We start from the raw sequence: 10,432 nt of genomic DNA on the forward strand, positions 1-10,432 counted from the left end.
AGAAAATGATGATTGGGTAAACATGTAGGATTCTCTACATACATATGCAAAAATGCGGGGTATTGTCAATTACAATTTATTTTCTGCGCGACAAAAAGCATTTATGTCAGTTCGATACGAAAAACATATGTATGTTTTACATACATATCGCTCATTTGCTGCAAGACCGGCATAAGTCAAAAAAATCGATTTGCCAAAAAACGCGTTAAAAGTTTTCAACTGACTCCAACCTTATCATTAACTCAAAAATCACGTTTTTTGATTTATGCCGGTCTTGCAGCAAATGAGCGATATGTTCATATATGAAGAGCATTTACATTTTGGTCTTGGCCTTTTAAGAAATATTCTGATATTGACAAATAAAGTTGTCTGCATAAACAAGATGTTATTTGCAATAAACTTCTATATATGTATTAACATTTATTAATAGATTTTCGCATACTAAAAATGTATGTATATGGCAGAAAACTCTTTTTTATTTTACGATGTTCAACATCCTATTTTTTGATAACACAATGCGTTACATTAACAAACAAAAACATTTCAGACTTAGTTATTGTATCAATTTCATCGTCCATTTTTGGGTATATTCGATTAGTCATAGTATCGCTGCTTCAATGCTCTATATTTCTTTAACGAATAGAGCGCCTCCACTTCTTTGGCTACGTAACGTCCGTGTGCCACTAGAGCCATAATCTTTTTTGGATCCGTCTCGTCTTTATGCTTGAGAAAAGCATCGCGTATTTGTTGTCGGAACTTTTGTGGTCCATTCGGGCCAGGGTACTCCCTGCCCAGGTACTGCAACTGCAGACGAAATGTTTATACATTAACGTATACATAGTTGTGCTCCACAAAATATAATCAAATCTTATTACTTACATGCTTATAGAGTCCAATTACTTTAGATCTTATCTCTGCTGACATTACCAATAAGAAATTGCCGCTTCTTACAAAAATTTAATTATTTAGATTATTCCACAAAAATATATCGAAGGATTGATTAATTTCTACCAAGTAGAGCGATTAGAAAATCAGTGTTGCCACATCTCAAACTATGAGCATAAAGTATTTATAGTTTTCCGCTAACTTGTTTTTATAGTATTTAAATAATATTTATTTATTTCATTGTGTCTAAATTTTGTTGACTTACATTACACCACAAGCGCAATAGAACAATTGCGGATATTTTTTTATATTTTCAACTATAAATGTAATACATGGCAGCAATATTTTTCAATAAGTCAGATGACCAATTCTAATAAAAAGTTATCGATAAGAGTGTGGTGGAATTGCACAGTATTGAACATCTGTTTATACCTTTCAGGATTAAAAGATAGTTTATTACTTTACTTTTATTAAATTTGCAATTGTGTATTCTTTAATATTATATATAATCTGAAACCGGGTTTAAGATAAATACGGAGTGATAGGTTACGTTCTGCTGGTTAATAATTATATAGAGTTTTGCTGCTACATATTTACGCTTGTATTCAGTGAATTTGACAAACTTAACATCTTGCTAATTTATCAAGATAATTATATAGAGTTTTGCTGCTACATATTTACGCTTGTATTTAGTGAATTTGACAAACTTAACATCTTGCTAATTTATCAAGATTGACAATTCATCAAGTTATTTCTATCCCGTGTCATAAACAAAAGCTCTTTCCTTAATAAATTGTAAGAATGTGAAAAGCTCTTAACAATGACAGTAAGAAGTTCATAAGACCGGTGTAAAATACTCGCAACTTCGTCAATTTTGTTCCCATCGACTTGGAATTTTCAAACAATTTTCTTTAAATGTTATGCATTTAATAAGATTGACAATTCATCAAGATATTTCTATCTCGTGTTAAAAACAAAAGCTATTTCCTTAATAAATTGTAAGAATGTGTAAAGCTATTGACAATGACAGTAAGAAGTTCATAAGACAGGTGTAAAATACTCGCAACTTCGTCAACATTGTTCCCATCGCATTGGAATTTTCAAACAATTTTCTTTAAATGTTATGCATTTAATAAAAAAATATATAATATAAAAAATTTAAACTTATTTTTGGAGAACATAAAAACTAAGCAATTCGAGGTTAGATACACAATTTTTTTAGTTATAATACATACCAAGTAAAAAAATTTCTGGAATCCATTGAAATATATTTTTTTTATTATTTCATTGCGACCCGTTATGAAGCCTTTGTTTCAGTACATTAAGAAATTCAGCAACAGTATTAGTTAGGCCTTGGATGGCCTGCATTATCTCCTGGTGTTCCTGGCGCCTTTCACATGCAATGCGTTTCCTTTCCTCTTCAGCAATAGTATTGGTTAAGCCTTTAATGGCCTGCATCATCTCCCGGTGCTCCCGATGTCTTTCGCTTTCAGTGCGTTGCCTTTCCCCTTCAGCAACAGTATTAGTTAGGCCTTGAATGGCCTGCATCATTTCCCTATGTTCCAGTTGCCTTTCGCTTTCAATTCGTTGCTTTTGTTCCCCAACAGCATTCCTTTCTACAATATTAGCTATCAACGTGTCAAGAAGTTTTTTGCGATCCCCTCGTGATAGCTGTGTTGTGGCAGCATCCTTCAACAGAATAAAAAATAATTAAAGTGCAAAAAAACATATAAGTATGTATATTTTGTAATATTAAAAAAAGGACCTGATTTTCTAAGCTTTCCGATGGGCATGTAGATAATGCAGGCTTTATTGAGGCTTCTGCGCTTGCCGGTTGCTCTTGATTGAACGATGGTGGTGGCGAGGTGCATGATGACAGACGACTACACGAAGACGATGCAGTTTCTGTTGGTGTTGTTGAGCAATCAACAGTCAAAGGCTCATGTGACATTAACCCAAAGCCCTTTGCCCCATTAACAGCAGGCAAATCAAATGTGGATAACGCCTTTTTTTCGAAATCGCTCATCGGTTTGGAAGTTGGTTCTCCACTAGTTAGTCCCGGGCTCATTTTTAAACGCTTTCCACGTATGCGTAGTTGGCTCTTCCACACACCCAAAGTCTACATAGAAAACAATGAGCAAATACACCAAATATAACATAAACTAGTATGAAACCAGTTGCCTCTTTCCATTTTGCTACACTCCGTGTTGGCCCTCTACAGGAATTTAACTCCTCTGCCAGCTGCTTCCATAACTGCTGAATTTCCTCAGGCGACTTTGTCGAGTTTTTTCTATTGCCAATTTCCGGGTGTGCTTGACAAAATGCTACATATTGCTCAAGCTGCTCGTGGGTAGCTCGGTCGTACTTTGATTTTCTGTCAATATTAAATTTAAAGTTATTGTAAAATAACATCTGGAATTTATTTGAAAACTTACGTTATAGAAGAATTCATTTTGTCAATAATATTATGCAAGCAAAATATGCGTTTTCTGTGAGCATTATTTAGTCCACCACACGTGTGGGGAAAAGTGCTGCCTTCTGTATCTTTAGAATTTATCAAGGTTGCCAAAGAATAAAAATATCATACTTGATAAAAATTTTTACAAATTGTCAATATTTTGTTAATTCGTCAAATGCACCGAAAATATGAAAATATTGAAAATATTTTTTAAAATTATAATACTCTATTCAGCCCTATTCTGAGAAAACTTCAAAACTGATTTGTGAGGAAAAATTTTAGAGGGTTTAGAAAAAAGCATAAAAAACTCACCCCATGAGGTGAAAAGCATTTTGCTATGAACCAGCAGTTTTATAAATAAAATAAATGGACAACCAAGAAGAGTGAGTAATTTTGCAAATCTAATAAATTTGTTGCATATAATAATTTATTTAATTTTTAGGACTTTAAAATTTGAAAGAACAACTCGGGAGCAGCTTCATTATTACGCAATGTTCTGCAAGCAGCATCCTGAGTTGCAACGAGGAAAGCTAACTCCGACCAACCGTCAAGGACGGCAAATGTTGTGGTCGGAGTTAGCAGAAACATTAAATGCCTTAAGAGGGCCAACACGCACAGCAACCAAATGGAAGAAGGTAAGTTTAAAAGTGTTTATGTGTGTTTTCCCAAAAAATAATATGTTTTTTCCACACACAGACGTTAATGCACTGGAAAAATCAGTTGCGTTCCCGAGCGCGAAAATTTAAAGCTCACGCAAAAATTACTGGTGTAGACCACCCTTCACTTGCAATATTAAAATTTGAGTACATAACAACGGACGCAGTCCCTTCTCCTGCTCCATCTCCTTCACCAGTTTCAGCTCCAGATCCTGTTCCAGCAAAAGTTCCATATCGCTCCAAAACAGCCACATCATCTGCTCCATCTCCTCCCATCCTACCTTCTCCTACACCATCAACTTCTACTTCAATCGTTTCTGAAGCCCACAAACCAACAAGTGTGAAAATGCTTGGAGCAGTGTTAAAAAAAATAGAGGCAAACAAGACACGTGAGCAGCAGGTCATTGCTCTACAACAAAAAATTTTAGAGCAAAACGAGCAGTTGACGGGTGTATTGGTGCAAATGGCACGGGAGAGACGAAAGGAGCAACAAAAGGTCGCGAAGCAAAACCAACAGATGACGAGAGTATTGAGCCAAATGACGCGAACACTAAAAGCAACGACAACGGTGCTCAATAAACTTGAAGAAAAATTAAACAACTGGTAAGCTTATACTATTGAAAAATTAAGCACTAAAACAATTTATTAATTTCTCCATTTTGTAGATCATAATAAATTGGCGCATGTTACAAGAGAAGAACCATTTCATTTTGTCTCATCTATGTGTTCCTATAATAGTTAGGATTACATATTTTCATATGGAGTATTCATCAGATCTTATATTTTTAAAAAAGTATATTTAATAAAATAACTGAATTAATTAAACATAAACATATTATTATTCTCACATATATTAAATACATACATATGTATGTATATGCCATTTTATTCGTACTTGGAAGGAAGTAACATGTACAAAGAACGTAAGTTACATATTTATTGTACTAGAAAAATACATACATATTAGTTATAACGGATAACGATTTGGAAATATGTCTGTCACAAGAACAAGACGTAGCGTTCTCTAATTCTAACCCCTTCCTTAAAACTAGAATTTTCTGCAACTTCGGTGGCAATATCGATATTTTGGGATTCTTCTAAAAGTTTTTCGAAGCCAAGGTGTTTTGAGAGACACCGGAAACGTGATTTCAAAACACCGAAGGCTCTTTCAATGGTATTGCGAGCTTTGGCGTACAATATGTTGTAACGAACTTCCCTTGCATTTGAGGGTTCTGCGACTGGCGTTAACAGCCATGGTTCCAATAGGTATCCTTGGTCATCTAACACCCACGAATCACTTTGTGTTTTATATGTACTTATGAAGCGATGTGGCCCAAATACCAGAGTCGTGACAAGACCCGGGATATCTCGCCTTGACAGCGGTGAACAGAAGTCGACGAACACACACCTGATAAAAAAGCAAATATATTTAAAACATTAGTTAAAATACAAATAGTTGGAAATATATAGAACATTACATAATGCTTCTACATTAAGGCTGTAAAATCACTTCCGATTCTTAAATAAAGAGAGAGAGAGAAGTGGTGTCGTTTGTGGTCAGTGGTGCTCGCGTGTAATCGATTGCTCCAATTGTGCCCTTGATTCCGAATTTAGTATGAAAGAGAATGACCTGGCTACACTTAGAATCTCCAATTGGCAATATCGGTATCCTTTCCAACTTTCGTTGATACGAACCTTTAGCGAAAAACATAAGGTTTGCTGCCAATTTAATTAAACTTAGTATGAACGTTTCTCTGGCAAAATACATATTTTGTTGAGTGATTCTAAAAATCCGAGCTCACTTAACCGATACCTAGCAACTTGAAGCAAAAGACACCAGCTCAAGAGAACAAATGGAAGCGTTTTAGCAAAACTCATTTAGAATCCCCTACAGACAGTGGGATAGAATGATCTCTCAAATGTGATCATTCGATTCTATCGAATCTATCATGACAATATTGTTCAGATTTGTTCAATCATACCTTAAAGGCACTATTTGTGCAAAGTTTAATTCTGATAACTTACTAGTACTGAATTTACATACTGCAAAGTGAAAAATCCAGATTAAAATGAAATTATGATTGTGAAAAGTAAAGGTCATTGTTGTCCGATTTCACCCATTTTCACCATGTAAAGTGTAAATTTTGTTGAAATTGGCCTATTAGTTCCTTAGGTATGGGATTTCACCTAAACATTTACATTAATTACTAAGAAACTTTAAACACTATTTTGTCTGTGTAATTTAATGCTTCTGAAGTATTTATTTAGTACGTTATCGCACTTTTAGCAGTTTTCATGGTGTATTAGTAGGATCTAGAAGAAGCTGTTATCAGCATGCTTGGCTGATTCAACTTAAGTGCAGAGGAACTGCGACTGTGTGATTGAGCACGAATATAAAAATATAAATCTACCCACTGAGAATTACATTTTGAGAATATTTTTATTTTTCGTGAAGCTTTTTGCGAGTATTTTTTGCAATTTCGTGCTCGTGTGTTAATTTTAAATATATTACGATTAAAAAGTTCGTTCCCTACGTTATTTCTTTGATGACAACAGCTGTTCATATTGAAATATTGCACAGTCAACTTCACACTTAACCGCTTTACTGTTATATATTTCAACAGGTAATACATAAAGTTGTAAACAATTTTTATAAACTTTTTTAAATAGTTTATGTTAGGGCCTTATCGAAGATAGAAGATCGATAACAGCATTTTCGGCATATTTTACTGTTTTACTACCAAAAGGGCAAAAATGCAGTTGAATCAGAAGTTGTGGTAGGTACAAAATTTCGTTCTGGGAAATTCGATCCAAAGGATGAACTACGTGCTGGAAGACCACTTAAAGCCGATTGGAAAGTTGTTGGTCGATGAAAATTGTCGAATAACAACTCGAGAGACTGCTGAAAGATAAAATTTATCAAACGCGATCGTTCACGTTAAACAATAAAAAAATCGTGTTTAAATTGCACAAAAAAAAAAAGAAATTAAGAATTACGTGTTTAGGAAATTAAAAAAGTTTATCATAAATATTTAACACTGGGCATTTAAGAAATGCTATAGTTTTTAAACACTCACACCGTTAGTACCGAGTACAATTTTTAAAAACTATTTGGCATCGTCGAGCTTGCCAAAACGCCCAAAAAGCTCATCACTAATTTTGGGATTTTCATTGTGGATCATGCCTCCTTGATTCCAGTCCAAAATTCTTCAGCATTTTTCAATTATTCTTAGCAATCTAAAACTTGACGTCGTCCTATAAACTTTTAAATGGGTTTGTGTCGGGACTTTCGATTGCCCAGTTCAGCACATTAAAACTTTTTTAAAATTTTTAGCTAGTGCTTTGGATCATTGTCATGCGTCGTAATCCAATTCTTTAACACGTTTAAGGGGCTATACCAGTGTGACACTTTTTTTTTTGCTTTTTTCGATAGCTTATATATTCAAAAATATCCTGTGAAATCGGCGAGGTGGTATTTTAAATAGTTTCTGAATGGCAGCGTTCTAAATAGCGACCGCTCAGAGGTGTTAAACATATATAAGTGAAACCAGGAGACTAAAAGACGATTTCTTTAAAATATGACATTTCGACTTCAAATTTGCTGACATATTCTTCAATGAGAAAATAATATACTTCAAATTAAAAATCGATTTTGAATACATTTGCTATAAAATAGACTACGATCTTTTTGATTATCATGAAAATGTTTATCAATGTAAAAACGAAAAAAAAAACGATTTTTTGCGCGTTCAAAAATGGCGCCATTTTTTAATTTTTGATATTTTTCAAAGATCTTAGTTCATTATATAGAAAACATATTTAAGTTTAATAAACATTTTGAATTTTTTTGTTTCAGCTACTCAATCGACCGGAATCATGCCAGCAGTTGAGGCACTTTTTTTTTTGGCACTTCCGCAGACAGCACATTACTCCGTTATTTTTCAATATTTTTGTAAAAATTTTTTTTTTTTTAATATAGCTAAAAATATTCTTTTTTACCGCCCTAGAACGTCGAAACATTCAATCTAGTACTTTCTTTGAAAAAAATTCACGAAAATCGCCTAATTTTTCATGCGTTACACTGGTATAGCCCCTTAAGGGCGTATATGGCGTTAGATGTCTGATGTCTGATGTTTATGGTTTATGTTATATAGTTATCATAAGACAGTCTAATGTTACGGCAAGGTTGCGTGTGGCCTAAGTCAGCAGAAGTTATCGTAATAATGTTTACAAAGTTCAATGTTACGGCAAAAGCTGCGCGTTGACCGAGGCAGCATTCTTACGCCGGTAAAAACAGCAAACTGCAGTGCAGCGGATGGCTAAAATATAATTAGTATTTAACTGGGAGGTCATGCAGAAGTGGAGGATGGAGTTTGGTGTGGAAGTTTGTGGTGAGGAAAGTTCTCTGATCGCTATCATTCACTTGGTGAATGAACGTCTTTTACACAATGGCATCAAGCAGGTTCTTCAACGGTATTTGGCCAAGTATCCTCTGCACCCACGTCCCGACGGAAGAGAAGGGCGATGTGTCCAAAGATGCCTTCTATGAGCGCTTGGAGCGCGCCTATGAGAGCTGCCCCCGCCACGATGTCAAAATCTTGCTTGGCGACTTTAACGCCAGGGTGGGCAAAGAAGGTATCTTTGGCACTACGGTCGGTAAATTCAGCCTCCACGACGAAACATCCCCAAATGGGTTGAGGCTGATCGACTTTGCCGGGGCCCGAAATATGGTTATCTGTGGTACTAGATTCCAGCACAAGAAAATACATCAACCTACCTGGCTGTCTCCGGATCGAAAAGGCAACAACCAGATCGATCATGTTGTCGTACGCTCCGAGGTCCTAACATCGACTTGGACCACTATCTTGTTGCAGCCAAGATTCGCACCCGCCTCTGTGTAGTCAACAAACACAAGGAAGGTTCGACGTCGAGAAGCTGCAATCACAACAGATAGCCGAACGATTTTCTACTCGGCTTGCACTCCTGCTCTCTGAGAGCACTAGTCAACAACTCGGTATATGGGAACTGTGGGACGGCATTTCAAACTCCTTACGTACAGCTGCTACCGAAACCATTGGTTTTCGGAAAATGCAAAAGAACAGTTGGTACGACGAGGAGTACCGTGTCGCAGCGGAGATAAAACAGGCTGCCTATCTCGCAACGTTACGATCGACCACAACACGTGCGGGATGGGATAGATACCGAGAGTTGAAGAGGGAAGCGATAGGCATTTGCAGACAGAAAAAGAAAGAGGCCGAAAGGCGTGAGTACGAAGAGCTTGATAAGCTGGCTGACAGGGGTACTGCTCGAAAATTCTACGAAAAAATGCGGCGGCTTACACAAGGTTTCACAACCGGAGTATACTCTTGTAGAACCCCCAATGGTGATCTAGTCACCGATGCCCGGAGCATACTTATATTATGGAGGGAACACTTCTCCAGCCTGCTGAATGGCAGTGAACGTACAACGCCAGGAGAAGGCGAACCCGCTTCCCCAATCGATGACGATGTAGCAGACGTTCCATTGCTCGACCATGAAGAAGTTCCAATAGCAATTACCCGCCTGAAGAACAACAAAGCGGTGGGGTCCAATGGATTGCCGGCCGAGCTATTCAAACACGGTGGCGAAGAACTGGTAAGGAGCATGCATCAGCTTCTTTGTGAAATATGCTTAAACGAAAGCATGCACAACAATTGGAATTTAAGTGTGTTCTGCTCAATCCACAAAAAGGGAAGTTCGATGAGTCGACGTTGAGAGTTTTTGAGAGAAAACTTCTACGAAAGATTTATGGTCCTTTGCGCAATGGCCACGGCGATTATCGCATTCGATGGAACGATGGGCTGTACGAGATATACGACGACATTGACATAGTTCAGCGAATTAAAAGACAGCGGCTACGCTGGCTAGGTCATGTTGTCCGGATGGATGAAAGCACTCCAGCTCTGAAAGTAATCGACGCAGTACCCGCCGTGGGAAGCTGACGAAGAGGAAGACATCCACTCCGTTGGGAGGACCTGGTTTCGCTTGGAATAGCCAATTGGCGCCAAGTAGCGAAAAGAAGAAACGACTGGCGCGCTGTTGTTAACTCGGCTATAATCGCGTAAGCGGTGTCTACGCTAGTAAAGAAGAAGAAGATTAAGCTGGTGCTCATGGAAACAAGTCCATTTCCATGTGAAATAAACTATATGTAATAAACCCAAAAAAGTGTTTATTTTTTTATAATTTATACACTGCAAATGAAGGAAGTAACGACAAAAAGTAAGCATGTAATGTCATCCACTTGTTATAAGTTGTGGACCTACAAACAAATACCACTATGAGTAAAAATTAGTAAGACTTTGTTTATGTCGTTCCCCTCAAAGTTATCCTCCTTGGTCCCAATATAATTGTTCCAACGTTTTCTCCAATCTTCGAAACAGTTGTTAAAGTCATA

The 10,432-nt window shown here is 36.7% G+C and overlaps 3 protein-coding genes across 5 annotated transcripts; 1 reads left to right on the top strand and 2 right to left on the bottom strand.

The window, feature by feature from the left end:
• Positions 1-450: 450 nt before the first annotated feature.
• LOC126753919 (electron transfer flavoprotein regulatory factor 1) lies at positions 451-1,043 on the bottom strand. The gene is made up of 2 exons (XM_050465695.1): positions 880-1,043; positions 451-804 (listed from the first exon to the last, which is right to left on the bottom strand). Exons 1-2 carry the CDS (start codon positions 922-924, stop codon positions 595-597), a joined length of 255 nt encoding a protein of 84 aa, XP_050321652.1. The 5' UTR covers positions 925-1,043; the 3' UTR covers positions 451-594.
• Positions 1,044-1,207: 164 nt separating this feature from the next.
• Positions 1,208-4,772, top strand: LOC126753911 (translation initiation factor IF-2-like). 3 transcript variants are annotated; one of them, XM_050465685.1, is made up of 5 exons: positions 1,208-1,493; positions 3,578-3,726; positions 3,786-3,978; positions 4,040-4,602; positions 4,665-4,772. In XM_050465685.1, coding segments are annotated over exons 2-5 (774 nt in total). In that variant the 5' UTR covers positions 1,208-1,493; positions 3,578-3,709; the 3' UTR covers positions 4,666-4,772. The 3 variants fall into 3 exon arrangements, with proteins under 3 accessions (XP_050321642.1, XP_050321640.1, XP_050321641.1); XM_050465683.1 differs by having other exon boundaries at positions 1,208-1,444; XM_050465684.1 differs by having other exon boundaries at positions 1,208-1,430.
• Positions 2,142-3,414, bottom strand: LOC126753906 (uncharacterized). Its single transcript, XM_050465675.1, has 4 exons — positions 3,321-3,414; positions 3,067-3,259; positions 2,651-3,004; positions 2,142-2,574 (listed from the first exon to the last, which is right to left on the bottom strand). Exons 1-4 carry the CDS (start codon positions 3,335-3,337, stop codon positions 2,170-2,172), a joined length of 969 nt encoding a protein of 322 aa, XP_050321632.1. The 5' UTR covers positions 3,338-3,414; the 3' UTR covers positions 2,142-2,169.
• Positions 4,773-10,432: the final 5,660 nt, after the last annotated feature.

The sequence above is a fragment of the Bactrocera neohumeralis genome, chromosome 3 (genome assembly GCF_024586455.1).
Source record: "Bactrocera neohumeralis isolate Rockhampton chromosome 3, APGP_CSIRO_Bneo_wtdbg2-racon-allhic-juicebox.fasta_v2, whole genome shotgun sequence".
Taxonomy (NCBI): Eukaryota; Metazoa; Arthropoda; class Insecta; order Diptera; family Tephritidae; genus Bactrocera; species Bactrocera neohumeralis.

Bases quoted from the DNA above. Each gene is read 5' to 3' on its own strand.
- LOC126753911 (XM_050465685.1), top strand. The intron at 3,979-4,039 runs GTAAGTTTAAAA...TTCCACACACAG, and splicing joins CAGCAACCAAATGGAAGAAG to ACGTTAATGCACTGGAAAAA.
- LOC126753919 (XM_050465695.1), bottom strand. From the start codon at position 924: ATGTCAGCAGAGATAAGATCTAAAGTAATTGGACTCTATAAGCAT. The intron at 805-879 runs GTAAGTAATAAG...TTTCGTCTGCAG, and splicing joins TAATTGGACTCTATAAGCAT to TTGCAGTACCTGGGCAGGGA.
- LOC126753906 (XM_050465675.1), bottom strand. The intron at 3,005-3,066 runs GCAACTGGTTTC...TTTTCTATGTAG, and splicing joins GTGTAGCAAAATGGAAAGAG to ACTTTGGGTGTGTGGAAGAG. The intron at 2,575-2,650 runs GTCCTTTTTTTA...ATTCTGTTGAAG, and splicing joins CGGAAAGCTTAGAAAATCAG to GATGCTGCCACAACACAGCT.